This window comes from Carassius carassius, chromosome 5, assembly GCF_963082965.1.
Source record: "Carassius carassius chromosome 5, fCarCar2.1, whole genome shotgun sequence".
NCBI classification, from domain to species: Eukaryota; Metazoa; Chordata; class Actinopteri; order Cypriniformes; family Cyprinidae; genus Carassius; species Carassius carassius.
In genome coordinates, this window is record NC_081759.1 from 6469437 (window position 1) to 6487771 (window position 18335).

Genomic DNA, 18335 nt, shown 5'->3' on the forward strand with positions numbered 1-18335 from the left:
ACGCTCATGTGAGCCACTGCTGGAGATGAAAATGACAATAATCCAGCATTTAATTTCTTTATTCTGAGCGTCTGTACACAGACGTCACGACAAACCGCTCAACAACTTCATCTGATCAACTCGAGACACAAAATACATGCACATCCATCTATTCTGCTGTCTAACATGAACAATAAAACACAGCTCTGATCCCATTCATCACAAAGTAAAGCAAGCTTCTGCTTCACTGCACTGTCACGCTTTCATCCAGTGTGTTTACATCCACTGGGTGAATCTAGTCTATTTTGCTTTCGGAACATGTATTCTTTCAAACTAGTGGAACGAAAACACCCAAAACACCCAGAAAACATTAAAATATGTAGATTATATCTTTACAGTGTTCATCGGATGCCCATTTTCCACAAGTTGATATGATTCTTTAGGGTCTTAATGAAAAGTCTGTTAACATAGTTTGGTTAAAATTTCTCAATGGTAGTAGTAGTAGTTTACCCTGTAAAAACAGCTCTGTCTACAGCAAACCGTTTTATCGCATGTCGCTTTAAATGCAAATGAGCTCTGCAGACCCCGCCCCTCTCTTCCGAGCCGCTCTCTGAGAGTCGGTAAACTTCAGCAGCATTCAACATGAAACTTGTTAATAAGCACATTATTAGGAAAGTGGATTTGCAAAGATTCATTAGAAAACCTTACACTCACTTCTTCTGTAGGTGAAGCTGGACCACGAATGATTTGCGTGAACATAGACGCATTAAGGTAGACCGGAGGCACACTGCTTTCAAAACTGTGTGTGAATGTAATCCAATGTGTCTTCTGCGGCTCAGATGTCGGGAGTAAATGACAACTGCTATGTTCATTATAACATCCAATAAAAAAATAACTTCAATCGCTTAGGAGTCATTATTGTCTACATCTGGGTCCAGCGTTGAAACAATAGCGGACATATGACCGCTCACCCAGGCCGGGTCTAAGGTCTAATGGACGCCAGTACAGTCTGTGCTGAAAACGCTACTGTCAATCAAACTATCGTGGGAGGGGCCTGTTTTTTGTGACATCACACAGACAGTCATAAAAAAAAAACCACTCTGGGTGGATTTTTATCATTATAGGGTGCTTGTGTACACACTTCCAACACACATTTCAGTTCAAACAACTTGTAAAAGTGCATCCGATGACCCCTTTAAAAGGTGGAGAGTTTGTTTCTCCACTTCAGCAGAACTGACATGTTCCAAAACGTATAGTTGCATTCCTATATTCAGAAGGCTTGATCAGATAAAATTTGCACTAATTTATACATCACTTTACTCATGAAAACATGGTGAAAATGTGTTGATTTTACACAAATTCACATTAAAATCACTGTATTGTAGTAGAGACTCACCCGAATCCGCCGACGTTGGCGGCTGTGGTTCCCTCACCGAACACCTTCCCTGAGGAGGAGCCCAGCGGACTGCTGAAGGAAGGGGCGGAGCCAAAGCCCGCTGACCCACCGAACGCTGGAGATCCGCCGAAAGTTGGAGGACTGCCGAAGGCTGGCGCACTTCCAAAACCAGCTGCAGAACATCAGAGCAAAAGCACACACATCAGCATCAATTCAGACAGGAGAACAGGAAACACACCGCCACTGTTCAGGAAAGAGTCGCTCACTGAGCGCTCTGAAATTACAGACATCTGAATAATTCAGTGAGTCATGTCATTGAATTACATTTCCTGGATCACCGACATTAAAGTAAATGCTTGTTTGGTTTCAGAAAAGATTCAAACTGAATGTAAAGGACAACTGTGACTAAATTATTTTAATTAATCAAAAATAAATAAAAATAAACAAACAATAAATAACAATAAAATAATTAAATACAAATACCAGCAATAACAGAAAATAAAACAATACAATAACAACAAAATAAATAAAACTAAATAAAAAATGATTTAGCTTTATTAATCCTATTTTGTTAATTTAATTATTATAATGATATAATAAAACAAAATAATAATAATCATAGAATTAAATGAAAACAAATAAATGAGAAAACCAACAAAAATAATAATTATAAAAATTATTAAAATAATTAAAGAACAACAACAGAAACAAAATGACAAAACAAAACAACAGAATTAAATCGAAATAATTATAAATATAAATATTCCAAATACGATACAAAAATGATAGTCCTTGGAATTACAATGTCCACTTCCTCATTTGTGTGTAAGTGACTGACCTGGTTTGGTGGGTGTAGAGAAAGATCCGAAGCCCTGTGTGGCTACGGACCCCGCGCCGGAGCTGAATGATCCGATGGGTTTCTGTTCACCAAACGAACTGCTGCCAAAACTAAAGCCCTTCGCTCCGCTGTTCCCAAACAGGTTAGATGGTCCTAACGGAAACAATCCACACAAGAACCTCAGCACTAATGCATATGAGACTCTCTCTGGTGCACAAAACACAGGGCCATCAATTAGATACTAGAATCAATTTTATTCACATAAACATTTCCCTTCATTTAAGTCTTCATATTTTTTTTTTTTTTACTTTTTTTATTATTTTTTTTTAATGTATATAGTTTTTCACCCCCAGTTTTAGCTGTTTTAGTACAAGTTAAAATTAACAGGATTTTTAAAAATGGTTTCAGGTTAATACAACAGCCCTGGTAAGAGTAAATATCCGTGTGTGCACCTGTATTGATGGGTTGGCCGAATCCACCTGCGGCTGGCATTCCAAACGGGTTTTTGTTTGCAGCATCTTCACTGGGTTTTCCTCCAAGACCACTGAAAAACCCTGATCCTGATGAAGTGTTTCCAGTGTTCGACCCAAACAGACCTCCGCCAGACTGAGCCTGATCGCAAAAATCACATCACATCTGTACTTGAAATTCACACTTTTAACTACAAAAACCTGCAATTAATACAAATCAACTACTGGGTGAAAGAACAGTTTAATCTAATTCAGAATGTGTTAAACTATTAAATATAATATTGCTTCGGTTAATGGATTTTCAGACCATATCAAAACCAGTCTGGTGTATGTGAACAAGTTTTCAGGTCTCACTGACTGGCGATGAAGGCAAACCAAGAGTGAAAACCTGAAATTTGATTAAAAAAAATGGAAATATAGAAGTAATTTGTAATTCTGGTGACTCAAAGCAGTGCTTCAGCAGACTGACAGCTAGTCTTGTTTCTGAAGCCTGCGGCTGAGAGAAACTCTGAAACTTTTATCTGATACGTCACAGCTCCAGCCTCCACCGCATGCTGATGAAATGCCATCACTGACTCTGAGACTCAAAAACACGTCCAGCTGAGTAAACCGCTTTCTTTAGCAGATGAAGATGTGTTTATAAGGACTGTACCTGGCCAAACCCGCCGGCTCCACTGGCCTGCTGTCCAAAAACTGATGAGGTGGAGGGGTTGCTGCCAAACACTGAAAAAAAAAGAAGAAAAAAAAACTCATTAGGAGATCAAACATGAAACCGTGTGCTTATTCTTTAGCACTGGATGAAATCTTGCTCAAAAGTATTAAAATGCATGCACAATTATCGATGAACTTGATCAATGTTGCAAATGCATCTTACTTTCCACAACCACATACCTTTCAAAGAAATGCAGAATTAAACAAAATGTACAGTAAATTGCACTTACAAGTTTTTTTGGTAATAGTGCATCATTCAAGAAGGATGATGCGTATTTGTGGATGGAGTGACATGCATGCATTTTACAATCCTATTTACTTGGATTTTGAGACTTGATGGTCTGACTGAAGCATTGGCTTTCAACATGCTCCTCCTCTATCTGACTGACTGATTCGGTAATGCACAAATTAAATTAACAGCAGCTGATCTCAAATGTCACGGATTACGCAAAACGTAACAACAATGAGCGTTTACACTGCAGGATCGCTCTCAAATATCAATAAATTAATGTTCAATCATCTATGAAACTGCTAAATCACATATGAAATGATAAACACAGCATATGTATCTTATGATCCACAAACACGTGTGGAGCGATTTGTTCATAGAGACATGTGAATACAAATGTTTTTTTGTATTATTGAATCAAATCTTGTTCAAGCAACAAGGAAGATGTGCATTTGTTTAATTTGCATTTTGAGGCGGAAACACTGATTTCAACCATAGACTATATAAAAACATGGATGTAGTGTCCGTGACATCACCCGTAGGTTTCTGAAAAGCGTTTTTGAAGCTCAAAGTAGGCGGAGCAAGCCTTTGCCATCTTGGCATCGCGTCACCATACGTCACTCCCAGATATTCCAGATAATTAGAAAATTGCCAAAGAGGCAGGAACTGGTTGCTGAAACCACGCCCACATAGCTCGACGGCGGCGACAGCAGCGTCAATCCACCTGTCACTCAATTGGCCACACCCTTAATTATGCAGAACTTTAAGGCTTAATATCATTTAAACGAATGAGTTATAAAAAAAATTCACCCCCCCCAACAGTTGTCATGAAGGGTAAAATTAGCTATATAGATCAAAACCACTTTTCGCACCAGGCTGTAAAAAAAAAATTCTGCTGTAAAGTTGCCCATTTTAAAATGGGGAATCTATGGGACTTGGAGCCAGATTCTAGAGGTCAATCGATGAATTGCAGCTTTAGTCACTTCTGTGTTGGTTTCACTAGAGACTTGAAGGTTGCCGCTTGATTTCAACACTCTATTTGTGCTGCTCTATCTGTCTGACTGATTCAGTAATGTACAGTTCATCTCAAATGTTACTGATTATCCAGAAAATCAGAACATAATATCCAGGCTAAGGTCAACCAGACAGATACATTTGCATCATTTCAATCAGCACATTCTTTAGTTTAGTTTGACTTTAAAAAAGCAGCGCATAAACAGGTGTGAACCGGGCATCCTACAGTGTCACTGAAGCTCAGGGGTCAGAGGTCAGAGACTCAGCTGCTTATAATGTGGATGTCTCAGGATCTCTGAGAATTCATAGGAATGGGAGAAATCCTGGCCCAAGGACACGCCTGAGACTGCTGCACATTCCAGTGCTGGAAAATCACATCCATGGCCCTAACAAGCTCATGAACAACACCCAACTAACTCCTGTAAACACACACACACATCTACTTTTTAAATGAGAAACTCACCGAGATCTTCCAAGTGAAAAATAAATAAACAATTAAAGAAATATAAAATAAATATAATAAAGCTTGTTGGGATGCATCTTTACATTGCACTCATTTATATTTTAATTAAAATTATAATGATGTTCAATTCCAAGTACCCCCATAGAACTGTGCCTGAATTTACCTAAAGCAGTGGTTCTTCCTTTTTTACTCCAAGAACCCCTCTTCTCCCAATCAATACTGCAAGCCCAAACTTTATTAACCAAAACCTTTGTATGTGTCATTTTTCAATTGCATTAAAAAATTCAAGATCGATTTAAACATTCCATGCTCTTTTTTTTTTTGCAAACATACTTTGTGTAGAATATCTGCAGTGACATTTTTTGCAATTTAAATGTAAAGCTCAATTATACAGTAATTTTAACATAAGCACAAGTCGACGTGCCATACCAAACAATACCAAAGGGAGATGCCAAAGGACTGCATATAAACTACTATACAAGTTGATTCAGAATCACTAAACAGCAAAATGCAAATGAAAAATGAAACCATTGAAACCGAAATTCTGACCTCAGCGATCTGAAGTGAACGGTTCATCTGTCAGAACAAGCTGTTTGGAGCATCTGAATGATGCCCACATATACTGTACATAAATGCCACTGATCCTCAAAAACTTCTCCAAACACGTGGGAATCCGTTATGAAACACGCTCTGTATTCAAGTACGTGAATATACAGAGCTGTGTTCAAGCAGAAATATGATGTTATGGTGATCAGTATGCTGAGAGCGCAAATATACACGGTTCATTTGTGCTTCAATTATAACGAAACGGCTTGCTGCTCCAAAACACAGAACAGAACATCACAGAATACATAGAGAGGTGGTGTTATCAATTTATATTTTTACGTTTAACAGTCATAACGTAAGTTAATATTATATTTTAGTTTTATTTTAGTTCAGCCCCCTCAGAACTGGATTTGACCTGGTTGAGAACTTTGTTGACAATATAATTGATTTTTTTTACAAATTAGGGGAAGATGTTGGCACATGTTGTGTCTTCAAATGCACACTATAAGTGACCCAGATATGAATTCACATGGAGCAGAATTTACTGTAAAGTTTAAACAGTTCTGAGATACTGAAAACACTGGATCATGAGTTGCTCATGTGTAAATGAACAGTGGTGTGTTTCAAATACTTGAGCCAGGAGCTCTTTTATTTAGCTTTTTTTAGCAATTCATAAGCTGTGGTTCTTATTTCATTGCCTGTGATTCCTTGCATAGTTTACATACAGCATCAAGGCATCATTAGGTTAACAACTGATGCATTCCTGTAGCACAAACAGTAGAGCATGGCACTAGCAAGGTCATGGGTTCAATTCCCACAGAAAGCATTAACTGATAAAATGGGTAACTTGAATGTAAATGTAAGAGGCTATGGATAAAAACAGCTGCCAAATGGATAAATGTATTTGTTGTCCAAATTCTTACTGATTTCAAAGCACAGCAAAGCATAATAACAGCTATTCGACACAATGGTAATTTGTAAATTAAATATACAGCCTAGTGGATGTGCTGTGGGCCTCACATTGAGCGGGTGGCATTACATCAAGATGCTCTGTATAAATGTGGGACAATCCCTCCGGGGTTAAGAGTACTGATCTGCTGAAGGCTGAAGGCACAATTTGACATTTTTGCAAACCACTTTGACCAATAGCCATTAATTTGAATAACTATTTCTGCTTCTAAACAGCTGACAGAACACACAGAACATTATTTCTAAAAATATTAACAGGGAAAACGACTCAAGTTGGTAAATGGTAATCTCCACCATTACACCGTGTTCTGACTACACACATTGCGACAAGACTCCAGCAACAAAAATTCTGGCTGTCCACACCAGAGGCGACCTGACACGACAACACATTGTGACAGAATCAATCAAATATCACAGCCAATCAAAAGCGTGTGTGGGAGGCTCTCTCTGGAAATGCACTGCACTCCCAACAAAATGGTTTAAGTTTAGAACCTAATTCATATATATATAATTTTTTTTTTTACATTATTAAATGTACATACTGAGTGACTGATACCATCTTTTTCATGGAATATGCTTGTTTCGGACTGAGTTCACAGTTTTAACATACATCTTTGCTTTAATTTAAGCTATCTGTTATTGCTTTAAGTATGGCTATAAAAGGTCACGCAAAATTATATTCAAACTCACTTTAGACACTTTTACCATTGAATAAAGTGCATAATCAGTACCTGAGATTATCATTGTCATAGCTTGTATGTTGTTGCTCCAGCAGCAATGTTACAGAAATAGAAACCATATCTAAAATTGAAAATTTGTGCCACATCGTGCCATGTGTATTTAGAGGACACGGTGTATGACAAGGATTTAGCAGTAGTATTTTGTTGTGGTTCATACCACAGTAAAAAAGGGTTTAACGTCACCCCTGGTTTGGATTAATCCAGCAACTTCTGAGTTAGCACCTGCCCTGAGCCTTTCAATTTCAACATCCTACTCTTCCCTGTCAGAATTTCTGGAAATGGGCCATAATGTGTAGTGCGCTTCCTAAAAACCCACCTGGCTGTTGTCCAAAGCCAAATCCAGAGGAGGATGCTGTGGTAGTGTTGCTGCCAAACAAGGATCCCTGGCCAAAGCCTGGGCTGGACTGTCCAAAAACAGGAGCAGTGTTCTGGCCAAAGAGCCCAGTACCAGTACTGGCTGCGGAGCTGGTGGCGCTGGCTACAAAAGAGAAGGAACTTGCACTGTTTGTGCTAGAGGATCCAAACAGTCCTCCTCCTCCACTGTTTGTGGCTGATGTGGTGGTGGCCGCCGTCGGCTGCCCAAACCCAGAACTTGCACTAAACGCTGGCTGACCAAATGTAAAGCTGCTAGCAGAACCAGAGGCCGCAGGCTGGCCGAAACCTGCACTGGGACTCTGTCCGAAGGCAGGCATTCCAAACCCAGAGGTGGTAGAATTGGCACCAAAGACAGTAGACCCGAACACAGTTGTCGGGGCAGCAGAAGTGGGTTGTCCGAAGACAGGGGTTGGAGCTACACTGGTGGTGGTGGTAGCTGCAGATGGGGCAGAGGAGGTTGCTGAAGTAATGACATTGATGGGATTTATGGCTCCTACAGTCAGACTGTCTGTGCCACCTGAAGGCGGGGCGAAGATTGAGCCTGGTTTCTCGGATGTTGGAGCTGAGGATGGGGTGGTTGCTGGTGTTTCTTGGGGTGCAGGAGTGGTTATGAAAGTACTGGTAGTCTCAGGGGCAGGATCAAAGACTGGTTCTGCTGCAGGAGGCTCGGAGACAGGTGCCGGTGTCTCGGATGGTGGGGTAACTGATGGAGATGGTGTGGAAGAGACCTCGAGAGTTGGAGGAGTTGGGGGCTTGTTGGAAAGTTCTGTAGTGGGCTCAGTACTAGTGGGAGAAGCAGCTTCAGTGACCAGTATGGCTGATGGAGCACTTAAGGTTGGTGGTTTAGGACTGGGTTCTACTGGAGGTTCCTTAGATTCAGTATCAGTGGAGGGAGCCGGCTCAGTTGAAGTCTTTGTTTCTGGCTGGTGGGACTTTGTTGGAAGAGTTTGCGTCTCCGATAGAGGTGCTCGCAATAGACTTCCAAAAGAAGTGGCAGCTGGTGGAAAGGAAGATGCCGAGGGAATGGTGAAACTTGGAGCAGTTCCCTCCTGTGGTTTAAAGGTGAATGTAGAGGAGCCAAATCCTTGTGCCGTAGTCATCTTGGGAGCCTCTGCTGCAGTGGCTGTTGATTCTGATGAACTTCCAGTTTCTGCAAGCTTGATTTGTGCAGAACTAAAAGCAAATCCTGTAGATCCATTGCCAGGTTGTCCAAAAGTGAAACCCAAGGTGGTCTTGAGGGCTTCCTTTCCTTCCTCACTTTGGCCCACTCTTAAGCCAGAAAAGGAGCCGAGAGTTTCTCCAGCATTGCCCTGGGCTTTGGGAGCTTGAAGGAGTTTAGATGGTTCAGGAGGTGGTGTAGAGGAGCTCACACTCTGTGCAGTAGATGACAGTTTTGAAGTAAAGGAAAACGGCTCCTCAGACCCCATGGGACCAAACGTCATATTTGTTCCCGTGCTGCTTGCAAAAGAGAACTTGCCTGGTAGGCCAGAACTCTTTGCTATTTGCAAAAGGAGGAAAATAACACGTTTACTAAGAGAGCCCAATATCAATAAACCAATGTGACCAATAAACCATTGGGAGGTCCAGAATCTGCAGAATCTCTGACATATTCTGCACTGAATTTGAGGGATATTTGGGGGAATTGTGCTAAGTGTATTTTAGCATGGGTATCATCAAATTAGCAAAAGGTGCAGAGGATGACAGCGGTCTAAATCAGTGGTTCTCAACCTTTTTGACCCCAAGACCCCCAGCTGACCATAACAATATTCCAAACCCGACCGGCCCTAATGTAATTGACAGAATTTATAAAATTTTTAATTTCAAATTATTCAGAAGATACAAAGTAAAACTAATTAAAATAAAACAAAATAAATGTGTTTTTGTTATCTGGATTTTTAGTTTTATGATATTTGAAAGATTGTTTTGTCTTCATTTAAAAAAATGTCAGGTTATTTTGAGGCCCATTTGGAAGCTTGCTAATGCCCTTGGTTGAGAAACCACTGCTATAAATTTTATTGGACATGTCTGCAGATTCTTTCAGACCCTCCTGGCCACTGGAATGGCACTGAAAACTTTGAGATTTTCTAATCAAAAGCAGTGTTAAAAACTAGTGGTCGACCAATGTGTTTTTTGACAGCCAATGCCGATATCTTGGAAAGCAGGGGCGCTGATAGCCGATATAAAGCAATATGATTTTTTTATTATTATTAATATTTAAGAAATTTGAAATCATTTGACAATGGATTAAAAAATGTGTAAAAGAAACATGCTTATACTTTAGATAACTTTGTTTATACTAATTTCTTTGATTAACTGTTCTATCTGATTATTAGACAGATGTCTATCCATATTAGACAGAACTGTAACAACGACGACGAACAAGAGAGAGAGTGTGAGCACTGTGTGCGCTGAGGTGCTTCCGCTCGCAGCGCCGTCAAAATAACACATCGGCCAAGCAGAAAACCTCATCGGCCAATGCCGACATTTATAAAATGGCAAATATCGGATGATATATCAGCCTTGCCGATATATTGGTTGACCACTATTAAAAACTAAAAAAAAAGTAACATTAAATATTTGCCTTACTTAATGAGACACATGGAGAGCATACCTTGAGTGTTGTTGGTGTCCTGTGATGGAGTGGCGAAACTGAACCCTGATGACCTGTGAAACAGCATATTCTGCATCTAAACCACATACTGGTGTTCATATTCAAATGCAAACAATATAAAATACATATTTAATATTCCAGTAGAAAAAAAGTAGGGATGCACCGATACCGATAATAGTTTTTTCAGAACTATTCCAATCAGATGCTTTCATTTAGGTATTCACCTGTATTTTCACAGCATGTCATTTTTACAAATATTAGGTACAGAGACAAAATAACAAGAAGAATAAGAATCATGTTAGTTGGCTTCATTTAGCAAACAGATATTCCTTCAGTTATTTTCACACTTAATTATACCTGTTAAAATGTATTGTATAAGCTTTTGTTACTTTCACTGTTCATTTTAATGGCACATTAGAGCTGCTCCATAATTGCAGCAGCTCTATACTGTAATGATAAAATATTTTCCTAAAATAATGCAGGGAACCACTCATTTTACATTATACGAGTACGTCCGTACTATTTTGGTCATGTAATCACGCATGTACGCGGACCCTTGTGTACGAATAAAAACTTAATTTTAGAGGTTTTTAAACATGCCCAGCATGCCCACGTTTGCATTGGTGCAGAAGACACTTCTAGTCTAGCGCATTTCTCACAGTCTGCAGGTTTCACTTTTGCTTTAATCGTGTTGTTTATAGTGAATGCCCCCATAATTGTTGTTTGTTTTATATTTACAATTTATTTTTAATCCAAATGCATGTGCTTCTGGAGCGAACAGCAATCAAGATCATGCAACAGAAGTGCGTGCTCTCTGACTCTCTCTCGCTCTCCTTACCGTTTTGCTTCCTTGCTTTTGACATATCCGACCGAACTACAAACTTTCCAATGATGTCTGTGAGATATTCACTTGACAAGCTTGCACATCCTTGCAGCCACGGGCTCAATTCACTCAGTGCGCTCTGCTTATCAGCTCATGCAGATCAGCAATACAGGCGTGAATATTGAATGTTTAACATTAGCCTATATTGATTACTTGCATGTACTTATAGACATCCTTAATCTCTAATAACTCCATTAAACTCTCTGTTGTTCGTGTTTCTTTTTCCTGGACACTGCTCTGTTCACATGCTGTGTAGTATCGGCTTTTGGTATCGGGGCATTTCTATGAGTATGAGTAAAGGAGCGCAGTACCGGGCCCGGTATCGGTGCATCCCTAATCAAAAGGTACTGCTGAAGAGCCACTAACATATGGAGTAGAATCAGTAAGTGCACAAATCTGTATAAATAACAGACTAAATCAAGATAACCCATAACTAGATAACTCATAATAATCTCACAAGTCAATAACAACCATGAAGACTTGTATTGAGATGAAGGTGGTTTAGTGCGTTTAGTAACTCACGGAGCAGTAAATGAAAAGCCCTTTGAGTTCTTCTCACTGATGGATGAAGATGCTCCTGCGTCAATTTTAGCAGCTCCACCTGTAGCAGCGCATAAAGAAACAAGCTCATTACGACACTCAAACCATCATTACTCCACAGGTACTGGAGTACAAAGTAGTGCAGCCCGCATCTATTTAGCATTTATTCTACTTTATACTGAACAATTTGTACTACTGTGGAAACTCAGTCACACTCACCAAACACAAAACTACCTGATGTGGTCTGTGCCGGACCTGCCAGTGGCGCTGAAACGTTTAAAGCACCTTGAAAGGAATTCTGCAAGCAAAAACAATGGTTACGCCAAATGACGTATGGCGTTTGCTCACTCTGCAGAAGTTCTGTGTGTGATTTGTAAGAGGAAATCTTTGTTACAAACACTGAATTCTGTTAAAAAACAGTTTGGCGTTTCAGTCAGCAGTAACTATAATGTTGTGATTGAGGTTTTGGAGCAGCTCATGTGGGACTTACTTTATTGGCCTCCACTGTTGCCAGAACCTGCTGAACCACCTGAGCCGCCGGCGCTGGAACAGACGCGCTACAGACACACATAAAACGTGACTGAGTCATTCAGACAACTCAGGGGACAACTTCTAGTAATCAAACAGCACAGGGACTTAAGAACGTGAGTGTTTTTAGGAAAACATTTCCAGGCAATTTTGTAAAAACTGGAAAATGGAAACTGTGATAATAAACTGCACAAAACAACTACATAAGGTGTTAGCCATAGTAATACAAGCACAATTTTGGGCCAAACTATTTTTTTTTCACCCAAATCGCACAGCTCTACTCGCTGGTGTCCTAATGTGTCTTGCAGGCACTAGCATGCTTGCCTGCTTTTGGTTGGATGTAAATAGGCTACTGTGTGTGAAAAGCTCATATTTACAGATGAATGCCTTTGTGTTCAGGGATGCTGGGATGCATCTGAGAAACATCCTGAGTATTTGAACAAAAGAGGTCTGAAGCTCTGTGTTCACGTTTGTTTTTCCTTCTCGTCCGAGTCTGTGAGTGTGATGCTCATACAGCACGGGAAGTTCACATGGAAAGTGTCCTGCGGCTGTTCAGGACGAATAGCCATTGCAGCAATGGTCAGACAGACAAGAGTGAGCAGGCAGAACAGCCGACGCTCATGTGACCACTATGATGATAATGACGAAGGTAACTGAAGCAGAGGAAGAGCAGAGATGTGCTCTGATAAACAGTCCCAAGCACTTGAATCACGATGACCTCATTACAACGGTCACCTGAGCTCTGCACGGTGCACAAACCTAATGAACAAGTGTGTGTGTGAGGATGTTTCTGTCTTTCTGCATCAGTATAAGAGATCAATACAGACAGGATGAGACACACACACACACACACACACACACACACACACACACACACACACACACAGGCAGAGACAGCTGTTTAGTGCATACTGTACAGTACACAAGGAAGACAGTATAAATCTATGCAGGGCTCCAAACTGCAACTAAAACGGTTGCATTTGGGACCAAAAATATTAATTTGGGAGATAATTTTTTTCTGAAGTATATAAATGTATACATAAACACTATAAAAATGTACGTTACCACTTAAACATTTCCATGTAATGAATTTTTCCTGTTTGTTTTGCAATCGCATCTTTTATGATTATTTAACCCTCTGGAGTCGATTAACGCGGATACGCGTTATGAGTCATTTTCCCCTGATAACCCCGAAAAGAACTTAAATTACAGTTTCAGTTTTAATCGTACAGATAAGAGCAATACATCAATCGAATGTCTGTAAAGGGTCTACTTTTTTTTGGATACAGACATAAAACTTTGTGCACTTATAAAATAAAGATAACAAACCAGGTGTGCTGTCTGCAGCCTTTGTCTGCGCTGATCTTTATTTACAAACACGTCATTAAAATGAACTGTAACTCCGTGAATACTCAACGAAGAGACATGAGAGAGATATCTATAGAAAGCTTGACATGTCTACTTTTAAACTAAAGTGCTGCCGAAGTAATCCATATGAAAACAACGCGATGTCCATATTTCACATCTCACTTCATTATATCTAATGTGACCATGCCCCCGCGCTGAACGCGCTATTCAGATTCAAACTGAAGCGCGCGGCTTGAATACGCCCACACAGAAGAAAAAGCAGCCAGACTGTTCTTCAAGTTCTTTTATTTTACTGTTTGTTTCGCGATGAGAGGAATAAGACATAATACACCCCAAAAAGATGCAATGTGGTTGAGGATTTGAGAAATGGATTTTCTCAGAAAAAAAAGAATGAAGCACTTTATTCAGCAGAGATCATAAACATGAGTAAGTCTCTTTTTATTTATTTATATACTTGTACTAGTTTTCACATAACGTGTAAACATTTTAAAGCCTTACTGGTTAATCGTTTCGTTTGCATGTTGTTCTAACATGCTTATTCAGAGCGCATACACCCGTGAACTAAAAGGCTGGTCAAACAGCACCTTATTCCTTAGTTATCTTAGTTATCATCTGATTGCGCTAATACTGTCAAAAACACACAAGACTATTGTGTATGTTTTTTGTTTTGTTTTATTGTATGTTTTAGCCGTGATTCCCATCCACTTACATTATAAGACTGATAGACTGCAACGGTTTGTGTTAAAAATCTGTGTGTTCTTCTGAAGAAACAAAGTCACCTACATCTTGGATGCCCTGGGGGTAAGCAGATAAACAACAACTTTTCATTTTTGGGTGAACTATACCTTTAACTACATATTTTTAGCACACTTGCCTTCCAATAATTGCAATAAGCTTTAAAGTTCAGCCAAATTCAGAATAAGTATTTATAAAACAATAAATACCATTTTGGCACTCTTTAACGCGAAACGAGCGATCATTTTAGCACCTCAGTTCAAGCCGCACGTGAACCCATCATATCTTTCTCTTTACTACTACAGTAAGAAACAAACATGAATGGACATAGCCAATGGCTCCTTAATGTTTTGTTTTCTTCCTTGTCTGAAGCCCTGCTTTGAGCAACTTTATTAGGAAAGCAATGAAAGACCATTGACTTCAAGGACTATAACTATAAAGTTTTAACAATCGTTCTTATTACATGACAATATTCACAGATTTTAAAAAGCATTACATGACAAAACTGCAGAACATGTTTATAATAAACATAACCTTATTGTCTGCTGGTGTTGATGCTAATATAAATTATCAATCTTGACTTGAACGGGTCTAAATTTGTGCAGAAATTCAGATTAAAATGGTTTACAAATTAAATAATAATGTGATAATGTTTGAATTCAATGCAAAAACATTTTTTTATGCAGTACAGAACAGTTCATGTTTGAAATCTAGTATACTAAAATGTTATTTGTGCCCTCGCTACATTTGTCGTAAGACCTTACTATACAGGAAATAAACGTGTTTGAAGTTTGAATTAAACCCAGTGTATCTTCTAGCAGTCTGATTAAATAATGAGTCAAGAAAGAGATTGTGGTTAATATCACTTCTCAGTTCACAGAGTGTGCTGCATTGTGATTCTGTCAGATGTATTTCATCAGTGACATACTGCTAAAACAGTGTGACTAATGTAGTGGTCTGCAGCTCTGAACACAGCCACAGCCGCATGCATGTGTACCGGTGTGCAGCCGCTGCCTCAGGTCGAGCAGCTCAAGCGTTAATAATGCATGTGTCTGGGTTAAAGTTGCATGGGACACATAGTCTTGTGCATTCACACACAGATAAGGCTGTTCTCGCTGCTCGCATGTAACAACGCTTAGACATCAGATACACCTCTGCTCAGCTCAGACAGCATGAGTCAGGACGTCAGTGCAGGAAGTGATGTCAAATCATGTAGCTCATAATGCTGACCACAAACACTTTCATCCTGCTGTGCGTGTCAGTGCACAACACTGGACAAAACACACCCCTTCCCAACAACAACAACCTGAAATACAACATCAATGTATAATGAACTATAATGATAACTGCAACGTTAATGATAACTAGAACAGTGATGACAACTATAACAACTATAAAATTTATGACACTGACAACTACAGCCATAACCTAAATTATAAATTATAAAAAAATTCAGAAAACTATAATAACTAAAACATTAACAATAATTGCAATAACTATAACCGTAAATGTTAACAACAACTTTAACTATAATATTACTAACCATGTTGTTAACTATGCATGTACTGATGTACATGTACTACAAAATGTTACGATAACCAAGTTTAACGTTAACAATAACTAGAACAACTAATCATAACAGTAATGATATTAATATTTAAAGCGATAAAACAAATGATGCCTGTGATGTTGTTAACAACTACAGCTGTAACAACCATAATAAAACTATAAAAATTACAATAAAACTATAATAACTTAATACTGACAACTATAGCGATAAAATGCCAACTATGTTTACGATAACCGACAATAACAATGACAACAACTACAATAACATCAGCAATACTGACATTTATAAGTAAAATGTTACTGCTGCCTTTGATAACTTATTTACATTATAGTTATTTTTACAACTATAATAACTATATTAACAATTAGTGACAATAACTATATAGACATTTATAGTGAACACTAAAACATTAATGAATGTAATTACTATAATGTAAATAGTAATGTTAATGACCACTACGATCATAACAATGATTGTTTTTGTCAATAAATAATGATAACTATAACACTGACAACAAGTTACACTTCATTTTAAGGCGTCCCTTGTTACAGTGCCATAACTCAAAGTAATAGTTATTAACTACATATACCGGCTATAGGGTTCATTTTTGGTTAAAGGTTATTTTCTTGCATTTATGCATAAATAACTGTTATTACTAACTACATGTATTCTTAAGTACATGTAACAATGATCTAATAAATTCCACATAATAAACACTCTAGCAGACAGCAAATGATTCATATCCGGCGATGAGAGTTTCAAACCTTCAACTGAATGTACATCAGTCACCTGATAGAAAAACCAAACTAATGTGCTGTGATGGACAGATGTGTGGTCATGCGACTGTCCAGCCCAGCAAATGTCAAATGCTGGTTTATGAATATCCAAAGCTCTTCAAGCTTTAATCCTTTAACATGCATTTCTATGTTTAACAGAGAGCTGATGCCGGTCTCATAGCTCACGCATCCAGCCGCTTTTGTTCACCACACAGCGCTGCAGATAAGACGGTCCGAGCGCGCTCACGCACCCCTTAGGGCAGATGAACTCATGTGTAAGGTTAAAACAGGACGCCGTACACATGCAGAGCCCATAATAAACACAGACTCAATCTGACTGTGACGACGACCTCATTTTTAGACGCACAGAGAGGATTTCACACACACACACACACACACACACACACACACACACACACACACAGGGCGAATGAACATCAGATTTGTTCTGAGCACATGCTTCTGTTGTGCATAACGAGTAAGTGTTATGTGCCATGAGCTCTGTCAAAGCAAATTAACTACTGTGGTTAAAAAGACAAAGCAACCCAGTGTGAGGCATTCTGCATGCATTTTCAATCTGTACTGAAGAAGAGCAACCAGCAGTGCTGTATTCAGTGAGAAAAAAAAAAGAAAAAGAAAAATCATAAAAATGGTCCATAATCCCCCTGCTGTGGTTCTCTCACCTGATGACAGTGGACACAGGTATAGGCGGACCTTTATCCTTCAGTTCCTGTACGTTCACCACCTGAGGAACTGTCTTGAGCGAGGACTCTGTCAGAGATGCTCCTGAAGAAAATGACAGAGACAGACTGTAATAAACACACAGATGAGCATGTATAGCCCACAGCAGCAGAAGGGATATCATGACATTAAATTAATTGTCAAATTTTGGATCACTGTGACATCTGCACATCCACGTGTTTCACAGCTTTCAATATGAGGACTGGGAAAAGTCAGTAATTACTTTATTACATCATTATATAATGCTTTCGGGGGGTTGACGTCACATTACAAAGAAGCATTCCCTATTTTCCATTTGAAGTGAACAAATGTTTTAAACAACAGCAAAATAAAAGTGAACAATTCTTAAAAACTCTATTCTTATATAACTAATAAATCTGGCTTTTATGAGTTCATTTTCTTAGAGATGGAATGTAAAAAACTGAACAGGTGATTAAATTATGAATAGAAATGGTAAAGAGAGACATAATTAACAATACACACTTTCACTCATACTGCAGGCTTGTACATTCATCTATTCAACGCACAATCATGATCTTTTAAAAACAAACAAACAAACAAACAAGTCTCTTCTGCTCACCAAGGCTGCATTTATTAAAAAAAAAAAAAAATCTGTAAAAATTTAGAAACATTATTAGTTTAAAATAATGGTTTTCTATCTGAATAAAATGTTACAATGTTTTTTACTGATGCGATCAAAGCTGATTTTTTTTAGCATCATTACTCGAGTCTTCAGTGTCACATGACCCTTCAAAAAATATTTTAGATTATCAGTGTTGAAAACAGTTGTGCTGCCCAATATTTTTGTGGAAACTGATGCATTTTATTTGTCAAGATTTTTTTGATGAATAGA

General features: G+C 38.7%; 1 protein-coding gene and 1 long non-coding RNA gene across 2 annotated transcripts in view; both read right to left on the reverse strand.

Annotated features, from left to right (window-relative positions):
- Positions 1-18335, reverse strand: part of LOC132140245 (uncharacterized) — a 146769-nt gene that overhangs the window by 35694 nt on the left and 92740 nt on the right. The gene's annotated exons all lie outside the window — the stretch shown is intronic.
- The window catches only part of LOC132140715 (nuclear pore complex protein Nup214-like), a 48745-nt gene that overhangs the window by 10955 nt on the left and 19455 nt on the right, over positions 1-18335 (reverse strand). Inside the window, exons 24-33 of the mRNA XM_059549624.1 lie at positions 17425-17527; positions 12255-12321; positions 11984-12062; positions 11747-11825; positions 10342-10394; positions 7672-9228; positions 3336-3406; positions 2666-2825; positions 2214-2366; positions 1376-1547 (exon numbers count right to left, since the gene is read on the reverse strand). Of these exons, the coding sequence (XP_059405607.1) occupies positions 1376-1547; positions 2214-2366; positions 2666-2825; positions 3336-3406; positions 7672-9228; positions 10342-10394; positions 11747-11825; positions 11984-12062; positions 12255-12321; positions 17425-17527 (2494 nt within the window). The remainder of the gene's footprint in view (positions 1-1375; positions 1548-2213; positions 2367-2665; positions 2826-3335; positions 3407-7671; positions 9229-10341; positions 10395-11746; positions 11826-11983; positions 12063-12254; positions 12322-17424; positions 17528-18335) is intronic.